This window comes from Pteropus vampyrus, unplaced genomic scaffold (genome assembly GCF_000151845.1).
Source record: "Pteropus vampyrus isolate Shadow unplaced genomic scaffold, Pvam_2.0 Scaffold314, whole genome shotgun sequence".
Taxonomy (NCBI): Eukaryota; Metazoa; Chordata; class Mammalia; order Chiroptera; family Pteropodidae; genus Pteropus; species Pteropus vampyrus.
In genome coordinates this window covers 1172282-1183452 of record NW_011889095.1, presented here as the reverse complement: position 1 = coordinate 1183452, position 11171 = coordinate 1172282, and the positions used below count along the sequence as shown (strand labels likewise).

General features: G+C 54.8%; 1 protein-coding gene across 1 annotated transcript in view; it reads left to right on the top strand.

The window, feature by feature from the left end:
• The first annotated feature begins 2621 nt into the window (after positions 1–2621).
• LOC105303747 (pancreatic secretory granule membrane major glycoprotein GP2-like) overlaps positions 2622–11171 on the top strand; it is a 22505-nt gene continuing 13955 nt past the window's right edge. Inside the window, exons 1-5 of the mRNA XM_011377536.1 lie at positions 2622–2715; positions 3753–3992; positions 4084–4249; positions 4466–4586; positions 9032–9116. Of these exons, the coding sequence (XP_011375838.1) occupies positions 2622–2715; positions 3753–3992; positions 4084–4249; positions 4466–4586; positions 9032–9116 (706 nt within the window). The remainder of the gene's footprint in view (positions 2716–3752; positions 3993–4083; positions 4250–4465; positions 4587–9031; positions 9117–11171) is intronic.

Sequence of the window (11171 nt, the reverse complement as noted above, 5' to 3'; positions counted from 1 at the left end):
GCATCAAAATTCTTACAGCTCCGCCACCTCTTCGACCCAGAAATGTCACTCCTACGGAATTATCCCGAGAAGACTGACTATATCGGGACGATGATTGTCCCACCATTAAACGAGATGATGAGAGATTCTGGAAAAGTAAGCACAGGGGGTCCCTGCTCAGGCCGAGGTCGCACACATTGGATTTTTCTCAGTGTGACCGACTCTTCGCCTGGATTTCTGACTCCGGGCGACGGGGTCGGGAGGCATGAGGCAGAGCTCAGGCTCTGTCACTTCTCACCCGTGACCGTACATCGGCAAAACGACATTGTCATGCGAGTCATTACCACAGGTCTTCCCTGGCATCATCAACCGTCCAGGAAACAGGTATTCTCATTTCATAGATGACAAAAATGACCCCAGGGAGGTTAAGAGATGAGCCCACTGGCAGACCGATAAGTGGCTGATCGGGAGTCAGATGGACGGGCTCCAAAGTCAATTCGGTCACGGAGTTACCCACCTCCCAAGGGACCTTCCCTGTGGGAACTGGTTTCTAGTTTCACAGTGTGGGCCTGAGCCTGTGATGTCTGAATTACTTGCTGCCTCTGACCTTCAACCTCTCTCAGCTCCTTTCCTGTTTGCGTCTGGACCCAAGGGGAGTGGGCTGGGCCCGCGATGATAGGGGAGCTCAGGAGGGTGCCCTCTGCAGGATGGGGAACCTGAGCAGTCACGGGTCCATGTCCCAGTGGAGACAATGCACACCCCTTTTCCCTGGTGCAGCCTGGCTTCAGATACTGGCTTCTGCCTGGGTTCATAGGTCCACCTTGTCCTTGTCGATGCTCAAGGAAAAGCCTGGCACTGCCTTCCCAGTTAATTTCTAACTAAGGAATCTCTGGATGCTGAAAGGTACAAAACAGAGGCCTTGCACAGGAGGGCACAAGGGCGACCCCCAGTGTCAATCATTTGGGGTCTCTACCTATTAAGGAGAAAAAAATCACCACCTATAGCCTAGAAAAGAAAAACATTGTGCCAAAAAGGGGAAAATATTCCACCCCCGAGAAAACAACCTCAAGAACGAGAACCAGACAATAAAAGGTGGACGGAGCGCCAGCGGGGGGCAGAGGCATATATAGGGGGCACGCATTCGCAAGTGGATTAGTTCTGCCTCTCTGGTCTCAGGTACAGCTACCTGCAGCTCGCTGCCCTCCTCCCACTTCCCTCCTGCATTGAGTCTCCTGCCGATTCCCACTCTGTCTGAGGAAGGGCGAGAGGAAAGTAAGAGACTGGACACTTAGGTCAGGTCTTGACTGCGTCACCACTGTGCTGGCCACTGGCTTCACGATCTTTGGTAAGTCAGGTTTCCTTTCTTTGATCCTGGGAACAAATGGCCACTCCTTTTTCATGTATTCAATGAATGTCAATTAAGTGTCTATTACGTACCAGGCACTGGGGACGCAGCAGTGAGCAAGAGCATTTGCAACGTGCCGGGCCCTGCGTTGCATCTGTCATCTTAGTCCCCATGACGACACGATGCCGTCGGTTATTACCCACCGCGGTGCTTTTCAAAAGAGAGGTCAAACCATTAGCGGGCCGTGAAATCGTTTGTGGATTATATCCAGATTTTCTTAGAATTAAATACAATAGCATGTGTCAGCCAGCCGCGCCCACGGTCACGATAAGAACTGTTTTCTAAAACTTTAGTTTCGCGTGTGCGTGTCTGCGTGTGTATGTGTGCGTGTGCCCGCACGTAAGTGACTGCACTGGGTCATGGCATAAAATTATTTTCTCTGCTGCTCTAGATCACGGGTGCTTTTGAGGACTTCTGCAGACTGAGCCTGGCCCACCGTAGGCACTCGATCTGTGGAAGCGTTCATCCCCGCTTCGCAAGGGAGCTGGGTCTTAGCGAATGGAAATATCTTGCCCACTGTGAGTGATTTGTCACACTTCGTGATTGGAAAAACGGGGATGTGAATTCCAGTTGCCGGCTCCACGTCCCACACGTGTCACTGCCACGCCGCCCTGTTTTGCTGCGGTAGACATTGGGCCGATGGCGGTGCCCAGCCAGGATTATTTCACCGACTGGGTAAAATAATAAGTGACTGCTCTGGAAACGTTGAAATGCCTTGTAGAGGTTAATCGCCTCTCAAACTGCTCATCTCAAGCCGCTTCTTTATAACATGTGAGTTGCATGAAGTCTGGACCTTGTCTGTCCTCCTCATTGTTTTTCTTGGTGTGCGGCTTCCCGTTTGGCACGTAGTCCGTCTGTTGAATGAATAAATGGATCTGGGCGTGTTGAAAGTTTTCCAGCTGCCTCCGGGAAAGCGATGAGTTCAGAAAAACACCTCGTCTTGGAGAGACTCAGTTCTGTTAAATGCAGGGAGAGTGGGGGAGCCGAGGCTGGGATGTGGGGGGGAGTGAGGGGGGGGGTCGCGGAGGGGGAAACCTCGCCAAAGCCGGGGCCACAGCGCTGCCCGCGTTTGGTCGTTCACGTACGCGGCGGTGCAGAGGGGAGTGAGAACATGCATCGATCCCGCCCACATTGGTTCCCAGGACGGGAGAAGGAAACCCGCAGGGCCAACATGTCCTTGCCTTTGGGGGGGGGGTGGTCTTCCCGGCACCGGAAGTAGCTATGGAGAGCCGGAAGGATGGGGCGGCTTTTCACTCTGCCCTCGATGCAGATGTTAGTGCTGCTGATCTCTTGGGTTATCACGGCTGCGGCCACTGACACTTTGGAAGCAAGTAGGTGGTGTGTGTGTGCGTGCGTGCGTGCGTGTGTGTGTGTGTGTGTGTGTGTGTGTAGGGGGCACTGCCACCCTTAGCAAGAAGAGGTCTTGATCCTTCTTCCGTCAAGGGTCTAGAACACCGCTTAGGCCCCGCCCCCCCACCCGGCACTTCACTGCAAGGCCGAGAACACACTCCACGGGATTTCAGCACACGCAGGTGGCTCCCAAATACCTCGCCTTTCATGCTTGAGAGGTCATGCCATGGGGGTGCACTCTGCCCCGACTCTGCCCTAGCTTCTCCCCGGAGAAGGGTGCGGGGTGCCTCCCCGGAGCTGGAGAACTTTGGGCACAGTAAATACCATCGTGGGGTGGTGACGGGGAGCCTGGGTTAGGAGTCCTGCCACCTGGGTTTGCGTCCTGGCTCTGCTGCTTACCAACAAGTGGCTTAAACCTTCTGAACCTCGCCTTCCTCATCTTGAAAATAAGAGTCAATGTGACCCCACGGCGTCATTGGGGAGAACTCGACGTATGGTGAATGAAAAGTGCGTATCCCAGTATGTGGCTCGTAGTAACTGCTTCATAAACGATGGCTAATTATTTTTTTACTATTTTTGTCATGGAGGAATGAACAGCGTGTGACTGCCACTGCCGTTTGGGGGAGTTTTCAGAAGGGAGGTGACATTGAGCAGTCTTGACGAAGGTTTTACCAGGAAGCATAAAAAGATAAAAAGCATAAAATGCGCAAAGGTGAAGGGACGATGGGGTGACCTAAATCCAGCCAAAGCGTCAGGCATTATTTCTCTAGATGGAGGAACGTGGCTATTCTAAGACACAGCTTGAAGGCAAAGCTTGACACAAGAATGTATGGTGGAAGCATAGCCATCCTCAGGGCACTTTTCTTTGTTTTAGAGGATATCAGCTTGGGACCAAGTCTTAAAGAGCACGGGTACCCTACAGGACAGGGGAGGAAGCTCTGGGGGGCTTTTGGCCCTGCTGCACCCCCCTCGCCCCCGCCCCCGCCCCCACTCTGAGGCTGGGCTCTTCCGTCTGCAGGAAACTGCTCTCAATGTCACAGCAACGCCACGTGCACGGAGGACGGCGCTGCCCCGACCTGCTCCTGCCAGGAGGGCTTCGCGGGCGACGGCCTCGAGTGCGCGGACCTGGACGAATGCGCGGACACGCCGGGCTCCCACGCATGGGGCTGCGAGAGCCCCCCGGGCTCCCGCGGGCCGGGGCTGGACCGCGTGCCCCGGGGCGAGGAGCTGGCGTGCGCCGATCCGTGCCAGGCGCACCGCACCCGGGCCCAGCGCCTCCCCGCACCACACGCGAACACCCGCCCATGGGCGCCGCATCCCCGCTGACTGCGCGGCTGTGCCCCCCGCAGACCCCAGCTCTGTGGAGGGGACCTGTGAGAACTGCATCTCGGATCATGGCAGGGGGCGCTGCGCGTGCAGACAAGATTCCCACGGCGACGGCACCGGGACGGGTGAGGCCAGTGGGGACGAGGTGCTGAGAAATGCCAGCGACTGGGGAAGGACGCAGCCCCGTGGGTGCGTGGAGGTGTGTGCGGGTGACCTAGACAGGGTTCCCCAACTCCTGGGCGGCAGACAGGTACCCATCCATGGCCTGTTAGGAACTGGGCCACGCGGCGGTGGCTGAGCCAGCAAAGCTTCATCTGTATCTGCAGCGAGCGGAGGCATCTTCGGTTAGTTTTGCATGAGGTCGCATCAGCGCTGGTGGCGGTCCTGCCACCACTTTCTTTACAGGGCTCCTGAAGGTCTGGCTGCCTCTGCTTCTGTTGGCCACCTTGACCCTGACGTCGCAGTGACCGGCAAGCGGAAACCCTCTGCCCTGTGGCTACCAAGTCACTTCCTGCTGGCTGGGGAGGTGACACAGGCTAAGCCGCAGCCACAGGGAGGGAGCTCACACTTCAGTTTTCTCCCCTTTAACCCTCGCTACCGAAAAGAAAAAACAGCCTGCGTCTTTAAATGCTGCCTTCTCTCAGAGTGGGACTTGTGACATGTCTAAACACGAGGCCCGTCTCCTTAAAGAGTGTGCCGAAATAATAATACTTTTAAGAAGCTCAGTCTGTGAAGTCATTGATTCATTCAGCAAGTATTATCTGAGCATCGATTCAGGCAGACTCTGTTTGCGGTGCTAAGGATCTCACGGTGACAAAAACCAGACGTTCTCCTTGCCCTCGATAGTCCACGGTCTGGTCACAGAGACTGGGTTCGATAAAATACGCAATGTCTCTGGTCTTCCTCCATCTATCCATTTATTCATTCCTTCCTCCATTCATTCGAGAAATCCTTGCTGAGCACCTACTGTGTGCCAGGCACTGTGCCAGCTGCTGGTGAATACGACAAAGTCTCTGCCTCCGGGAGCCTCACGGTCCTCAGAGGTGATGTGCCTGGCACATACGAGGGGTCCCCTCCCTCCATCGCACCGCTCCCTCCCAATCCAGAAGACGTAGACCCGTTTACAGAGCCACAGCAGCAGCAGAAGGCAGACCCATTACTCCCACTGGGAGGGGACACTTTGCAAGGGGGACCCTCCGGGACAACTAGAAACCAAGAGGCTGCTGGGCCCGGGCCGAGACCCAGACATCCCAAAGGTCTCTGGACCTTTTTGCCAAGTGGTCCAAAGGAAGCCGATGCCAGTGGGAAATGTTTGCCCTGACGCCAGCTGTGGCTTTCCAGGCAAGACCAAGGCCCTGTCACATGACTAGAGCCTTCCGATGCCAGGGAAAACCACACATGTATATCAGCAAATGGGGCTGGCAGGGACGGCGTGTCTTGAGTTAGGGACCTCTTATCACAGGCAGACGCGGACTGAACCCCCCTGCCCGCTGCCTTTACGTAAGAGCTTTACGCAGGGGGCCATGGCGCCGAGCCCAGCCACGTGCGTGGTCAGGCCACGGTGAGGGCCGCCCGTCTGGACCAACGTGCAGATCCAGCTATACGCGGACTCGGGTACAGCAGAAAAGAAAAGCAAGGGCCAAGACGAGAGCTGGGGGTAAAAATGCATATCAGAATTAATCCGTTTGTCCCTCTGTTCCTTTCCCCCCCTCCCCCCACCGCCTTCTCTATCAGTGAGTTATTCTGCTCAATATTCAATGGATATTTTGAGTATAAGTTCAAGGCCCGACACCTTACCAGGCAGCAAGGAAACAGCAAATAACAAAGCAGAGCCCTTGCTGGTAAGGATGTTAGGTTTAAAAACGGGGCACATTTAAACGATCGCTATGTGACATGTCGGGGTGACGAGCACTTCGGGGGCTGAAGAGAGCAAGGGGAATAGAGTGAGGGGTGTTATTTTACATAGGGTGGTTGGAAAAGGTCTCTCTGACAGAAGAATGAAGCAGAGGCTATCTGAGAAAGCACACTATAGGCGGTAGACCTAGCAAGTGCAAAGGCCCAGAGGCAGGATCTTTGGCTGTGTGACCCTACATAAAATACACAATGTCTCTGAGCTTCATCCAGCCATCCATTTCTTCATCCCTCCATTCATTCATTCATTCATTCATTCATTCATTCGAGAAATACCTGCTGAGCACCTACTATGTGCCAAGCACAGTGCCAGCTGCCGGGGGTACAGCATGAACAAACCGGACACACTCCGTGCCCTCCCGGAGCTCAAGGTCTGGCAGGAGAAGGGTTGACAAAGGCTCGGACTGGGCCATCGGTTTGAGGCATTACTCACAGGAAAGGGTCTGGAGCATGCATATTGTGATTTTGTCCACTTGTTAACGCAATGAGTATTTATTAGGTGCTGGTTAGAATTGCGAAGATAAGATCCCTGTCCACGAGGATCTTATACCCTGCAGGAGGAGACATATAAGTGAGCAGGTGATTGAGTGTGACTGAAATCAGCTCAGAGAGGCAGAGGAGCAGAGAGGAGCCCAGCCAGCCTGTGGCATTCAGGAAAGGCTTCCTGGAGGAGGCGACCCTGAATGGTAAGTGGAGGGAGGCTAGGAGTGGAGTAATCCAGGCAGAGGGAGGACCATGTGCAAAGGTTCAGAGGTGGGTAAGAGTGCAGAGAACCAGGGATCGGTGTAAAATGGGGCGTAGAATGTGCAGGGAGAAGCTGCAGATGAGCTGGGAGCTGTGGACAGGGGTCAGGCCCCAGGAAGCAGAGCGATGCTGAGGGGTGACACTGTGGCATCTGGCTGTAGGGGAGATAGCAGATCAAAAGGGGCCAAGGATGGGAGCAGAGAAACCCATTAGGCAGCTGTCAAATCGCCCTCGTAAGAGGCGATGGTGGCCTGAGTTCGGGTCGGTGAAGTGGGCATGAAGAAGGAAAAACGGAGCCAAGAAATATTTGAAAGGCCGAGTAGCAAGATTTGGTGATTATCGAAAATGCGAGGATGAGGGAGAAAGGGGAAAAGCTGGGTTTCCAGCTCGGGTGACCAAGTGACCAAGTCTTCTCGCTGCCTGGGACGGTGGCGGTGCCATTAGGACAGACTTAGGACAGACGATGCAGTGGGGAGGGAGAGCTTTGAGGAAACAATAGTTCACATTGGGACCTGCTGAGTTCAAGGGGCCTCCCGCGTCTCAGCCCAAGCGACAAGGCCCAGCGGGCGATGGGGTGGATGGATCTGAAGTTCAAGGGCGGGGGAGGGGGGCGTTACAGATTCCGAACTCGCCAGCCTGTGAATGATGCTGGAAACCGGGAGCTGACTTGACACTCCCCAGGGAGAGTATATGGAGTGACAAGAAACACGGGACCTGCCAGCATTCTCAAGGACAGCTGGAGGACAAGGCCGATGATAAGAATAAGAACGGAGCAGAGCGTACTAACTGGGAGAGGAAAATCATGGTCCAGGGGAGTCAGAGAAATACGCAGCGCCTGGAGAAGCAGCAAAAAATGATCCGGTGACGAGGGACCAGAGGAAGCGCCCAGGGAACTTGCCCGTGGGGCGACCTTAGCGGGGGAGTTTTAGCCACGTGGTTCGGATTGGAAGGGGGAAGTCAGAAGTGAGATGAAGGAACTGACTTTGGAAAAGAGGAAGATTATTTCGTCAGAAGTTGGGGGAGGAAGTGGACGATAGAGGTGGCTATTTCCATGTTTATAGGTGAAGGAGGCAGGGTCGAGTGAGGTCAGGCGGGGTGACCTGAATTTTCTCGAGGGGGGATGGCAGGAACAGGCTGAGAACAGCGGAAGGGGGCGGAGCGGGTGGGTAGTGATGACGGCGGAGACCGTTTACGAGGATGGAGAAAGCTGAGAGTGGCCACTGGGGAGAGACGGGCAAGCACCTGCCGACACACATGGACCAGTGAGTGGGCTGTTCTGTAGGCCCAGATGAATTCCGGAATCCTGCATGTGTGGCGGATATAAGCTCCATTTTAGGGGATTTTTTTTTCCCCCTCCGAATATGCTAAGAGCAGAGACGGTAGCTTGCAGCACCTTTTCTTGGTCTGGGTTGAGGTTTTGCTAGAAGGAGTTACCAGTGCCTGGATCCCGGTGCCTCCGTGTTCAGTAGCCTGAGCTCCTTAAAGAGTCCTACAGTAACCCAGGAGAGGCGGTGGCCACTTGTTCTGCAAACGCTTTGACTCTCAGTTGGGATTGGAGGGGACGCTATTCTGACGCTCGTGTTGTCCGGGGGCCTTGTCTACCCTTCACATTCCATGGTGCACCGTCACCAAAGGGGCCCTTCTCAGACTCCTCAACAGTGAGTACCTGAAGTTGGGTAGAGTCTTTGGGTCCCAAACAGGAAGGGCCCTTCCTCGCTTTCTTATTAACTAACTCCCTTGCTCTAACCGGCCCCACACGGAGTGGCACCCGGACAAGCGAAAGTGTTCTAAGGTGAGTAACTGGGAACACAAAGAACAATTGGAAATGCATTGTGCAAGCCAGCAACTGTTTGATCTCTCGCCGCTTCCCTTTGGGCATTAAGCTTCCTTTTGACTAGTGTTTGTTTTCTGGTAGTAAATGTGGCATCAGCTTCATTGGTTTATGGTGGGAATCGATTATGAGAAGGGACGGGTGCAAAGTTCTCAACTTTGTGCCCAGTGTGTTGGGCATTTCAGGCACGTGGCAGACCCTCCTTAGCCACAGTTCTGCTTTCCAAGGTTTCGGTTACCTATGGTCAACTGCAGTCCAAAACTATTATATGGACGTTTCCAGAAATAAACAATTCATAAGGTTTGCACCGTTCTGAGCAGTGCGATGAACCTTTGTGCCGTCTGGTTCCATCTCGCTCGGGACGTGAATCATCCCTGTGTCCAGTGCATACGCGACTCACCAGTTAGTGACACGGTAGCCACCTGGGCTATCGGATCGTCACGGTAACACAGCGCTCGTGCTCCAGCCGTCCTCGTTTTCCTCAGTCACGGCCCCCAAGTGCAAGAACGGTGATGATCGCCATTCGGATATGCCGAAGAGAAGCCGCAAACCGCTTCCTTGAAGTGAAAGGTGAAAGTTCTTGACTTACTAAGGAAAGAAAAAACAAAAAAAAATAGTATGCTGAGGTCGCTGAGACCTATGGTGAGAATGAACCTTCCGTCTGCGAAACCGTGGAAAAAGAAAAAGAAATTCGTGCTGGTTTTGCTGCCGCTCATCGAACTCCGAAAGTGATGGCCCCGTGTGTGAGGGGTGCCCCGTGAAGCCGGAGAAGGCACTCGGTCTGGGGGAGGAAGACAGGACATTGACATGGCTCGTGATCCTCCTTGTGACTCACCGTCGCAAGATCAAGAGCGGCCTGGAGGGCGGTCACAGGGCCCACGCCATGCATTCGCTCTGCCTGGCCACGTAGGCACCGTATCATCCCGCATGGTCACAGGACGGCGGAGTGCCGCGTGGTTAAGACGTTCTCGGCGGGAGACCCCATTCCCGTAGCTTTCATTACGGGATAGTGTTGTGGTTGTTCTTTTTCAATTATTGGCTATCGTTGTGATCACTTACTGTGCCTAACGGATAAAGGAAACTTTATCACAGGCATGTGTATATAGGGTTTGGAGCTATCTGCAGTTTTCGGCATCCACCGGGGGTCTTGGAAGTACCCCCTGCAGCTAAGGGGCGCTGACTTCATCACTGCTGCTGACAGAATGATAGGCGAGCAGGTGTGGCTGCTGGGAGTGCTTACCTGCAGGAAGGTGGCCAAGGGCCTTTCCTCACTTTATCTTGTGCCAAATCACTTTGCTTACCGGCAGCCAACAAGCCCAGTGTGTGCCCGGGAGATTAACTCCAGGGACACCTCAGCACCAATCCTGGAGAGCCACATGGGTGGGACACTGTAATAAAAGGACGGTCCCCAACAGGCGTGCATCTCCACGGCTGGCCGGAGGAAGACAAACGCTTCGTGTTCTCACCCTGAGGTAAGTCCTGCTTCAAGCCCCACTGGGCTTTCTCGCCCTGGGCTTGCTGGGGTTGTTTGCTTCTGGAAAGTTTCAGAACCCAGCACCAGTTTGGACCCTGGCCCTCGTCAGATGCTCCAGATATCGCTCTCTGCCCAGCTTGACCTGACTCCAGCCGTGTGCTGGCTGTGCCCTTGGCCCTGGACACCCTCACCGGGCGACAGCCCTCTCCTTGAGATCACATCTTTAAGACTTAATGGTCCCGGGTGCTCTCTCTTAACACATTCTTGGTATCCCTTCCAGAATCTTTAACTGGAGTCTTCCAGAAGCCATAAGCAAGCCCCCAAAGGTTTGCCTGAGCGAAGGGTTTCCCAGAAGAGCTAATGTTCTTAATTTGAGTGCTGGCAGGCTCCTCACAGTTCCTTGTTTCCACCTCTCCACTCCATTTATGTATTCATTCATCCCTCACACCTCCATGGGGCACCCCTTGTGTGCCAGACATGGTGCCGAGAGCAAGCAGTGAGCTCAGTCTGCGTGGTCCCCCACCTCGCAGAAATCTACACGTGCTGCGAGCGCCTCAGGGGGCTCCTGGCACCGCGCCTGACACGCAGAACCAAGCGAGGCAGCCGCTCCCTCTGTCTGCAGGTAGCACAGGACTGCCACCTGCTCCTCCGTCCCAGCCCCCAGAGCCTCTGCCTCCACCTGAGCGGGAACCAACCTGAGACCCTCTGGGACATTCTGCCGTGCTGGCTGGCTCGACACTAGCCTTCGATTTTCTTGCCGCCACCTGACCCCCTTGCCAAGTCTCCCGTCACCCATTCTCCGCTCTGCAAACCACGCCTGCTTTAGAACAATACGGCCCTTCATGATGCATCGCCATCCGTTTCTGTGGCCTTAAGCAAACCGTTCCAAGTTGGCTGGCACACGGGAGGGCTTAGCAGACACTGCAGTGATTAATGCTCTCAGAGTCTCGGCTTTTCCCCCTGTAAAATAGGAGCCATGACAGCACCTTCCCGAGGGGCTTAGGACGGGTCATGGCATGGCCCTGCTGGGAGGGGCCTGCTTCCCCTCGCGCCCAGAGGAGTGACCCCTGTCACTCTGACCCGGACCTGGCTCTTTCCTTTCCCCTAGCTGCATGGAGAGTCTGCACCCTGCTGAGTGACCTGCATGTCTC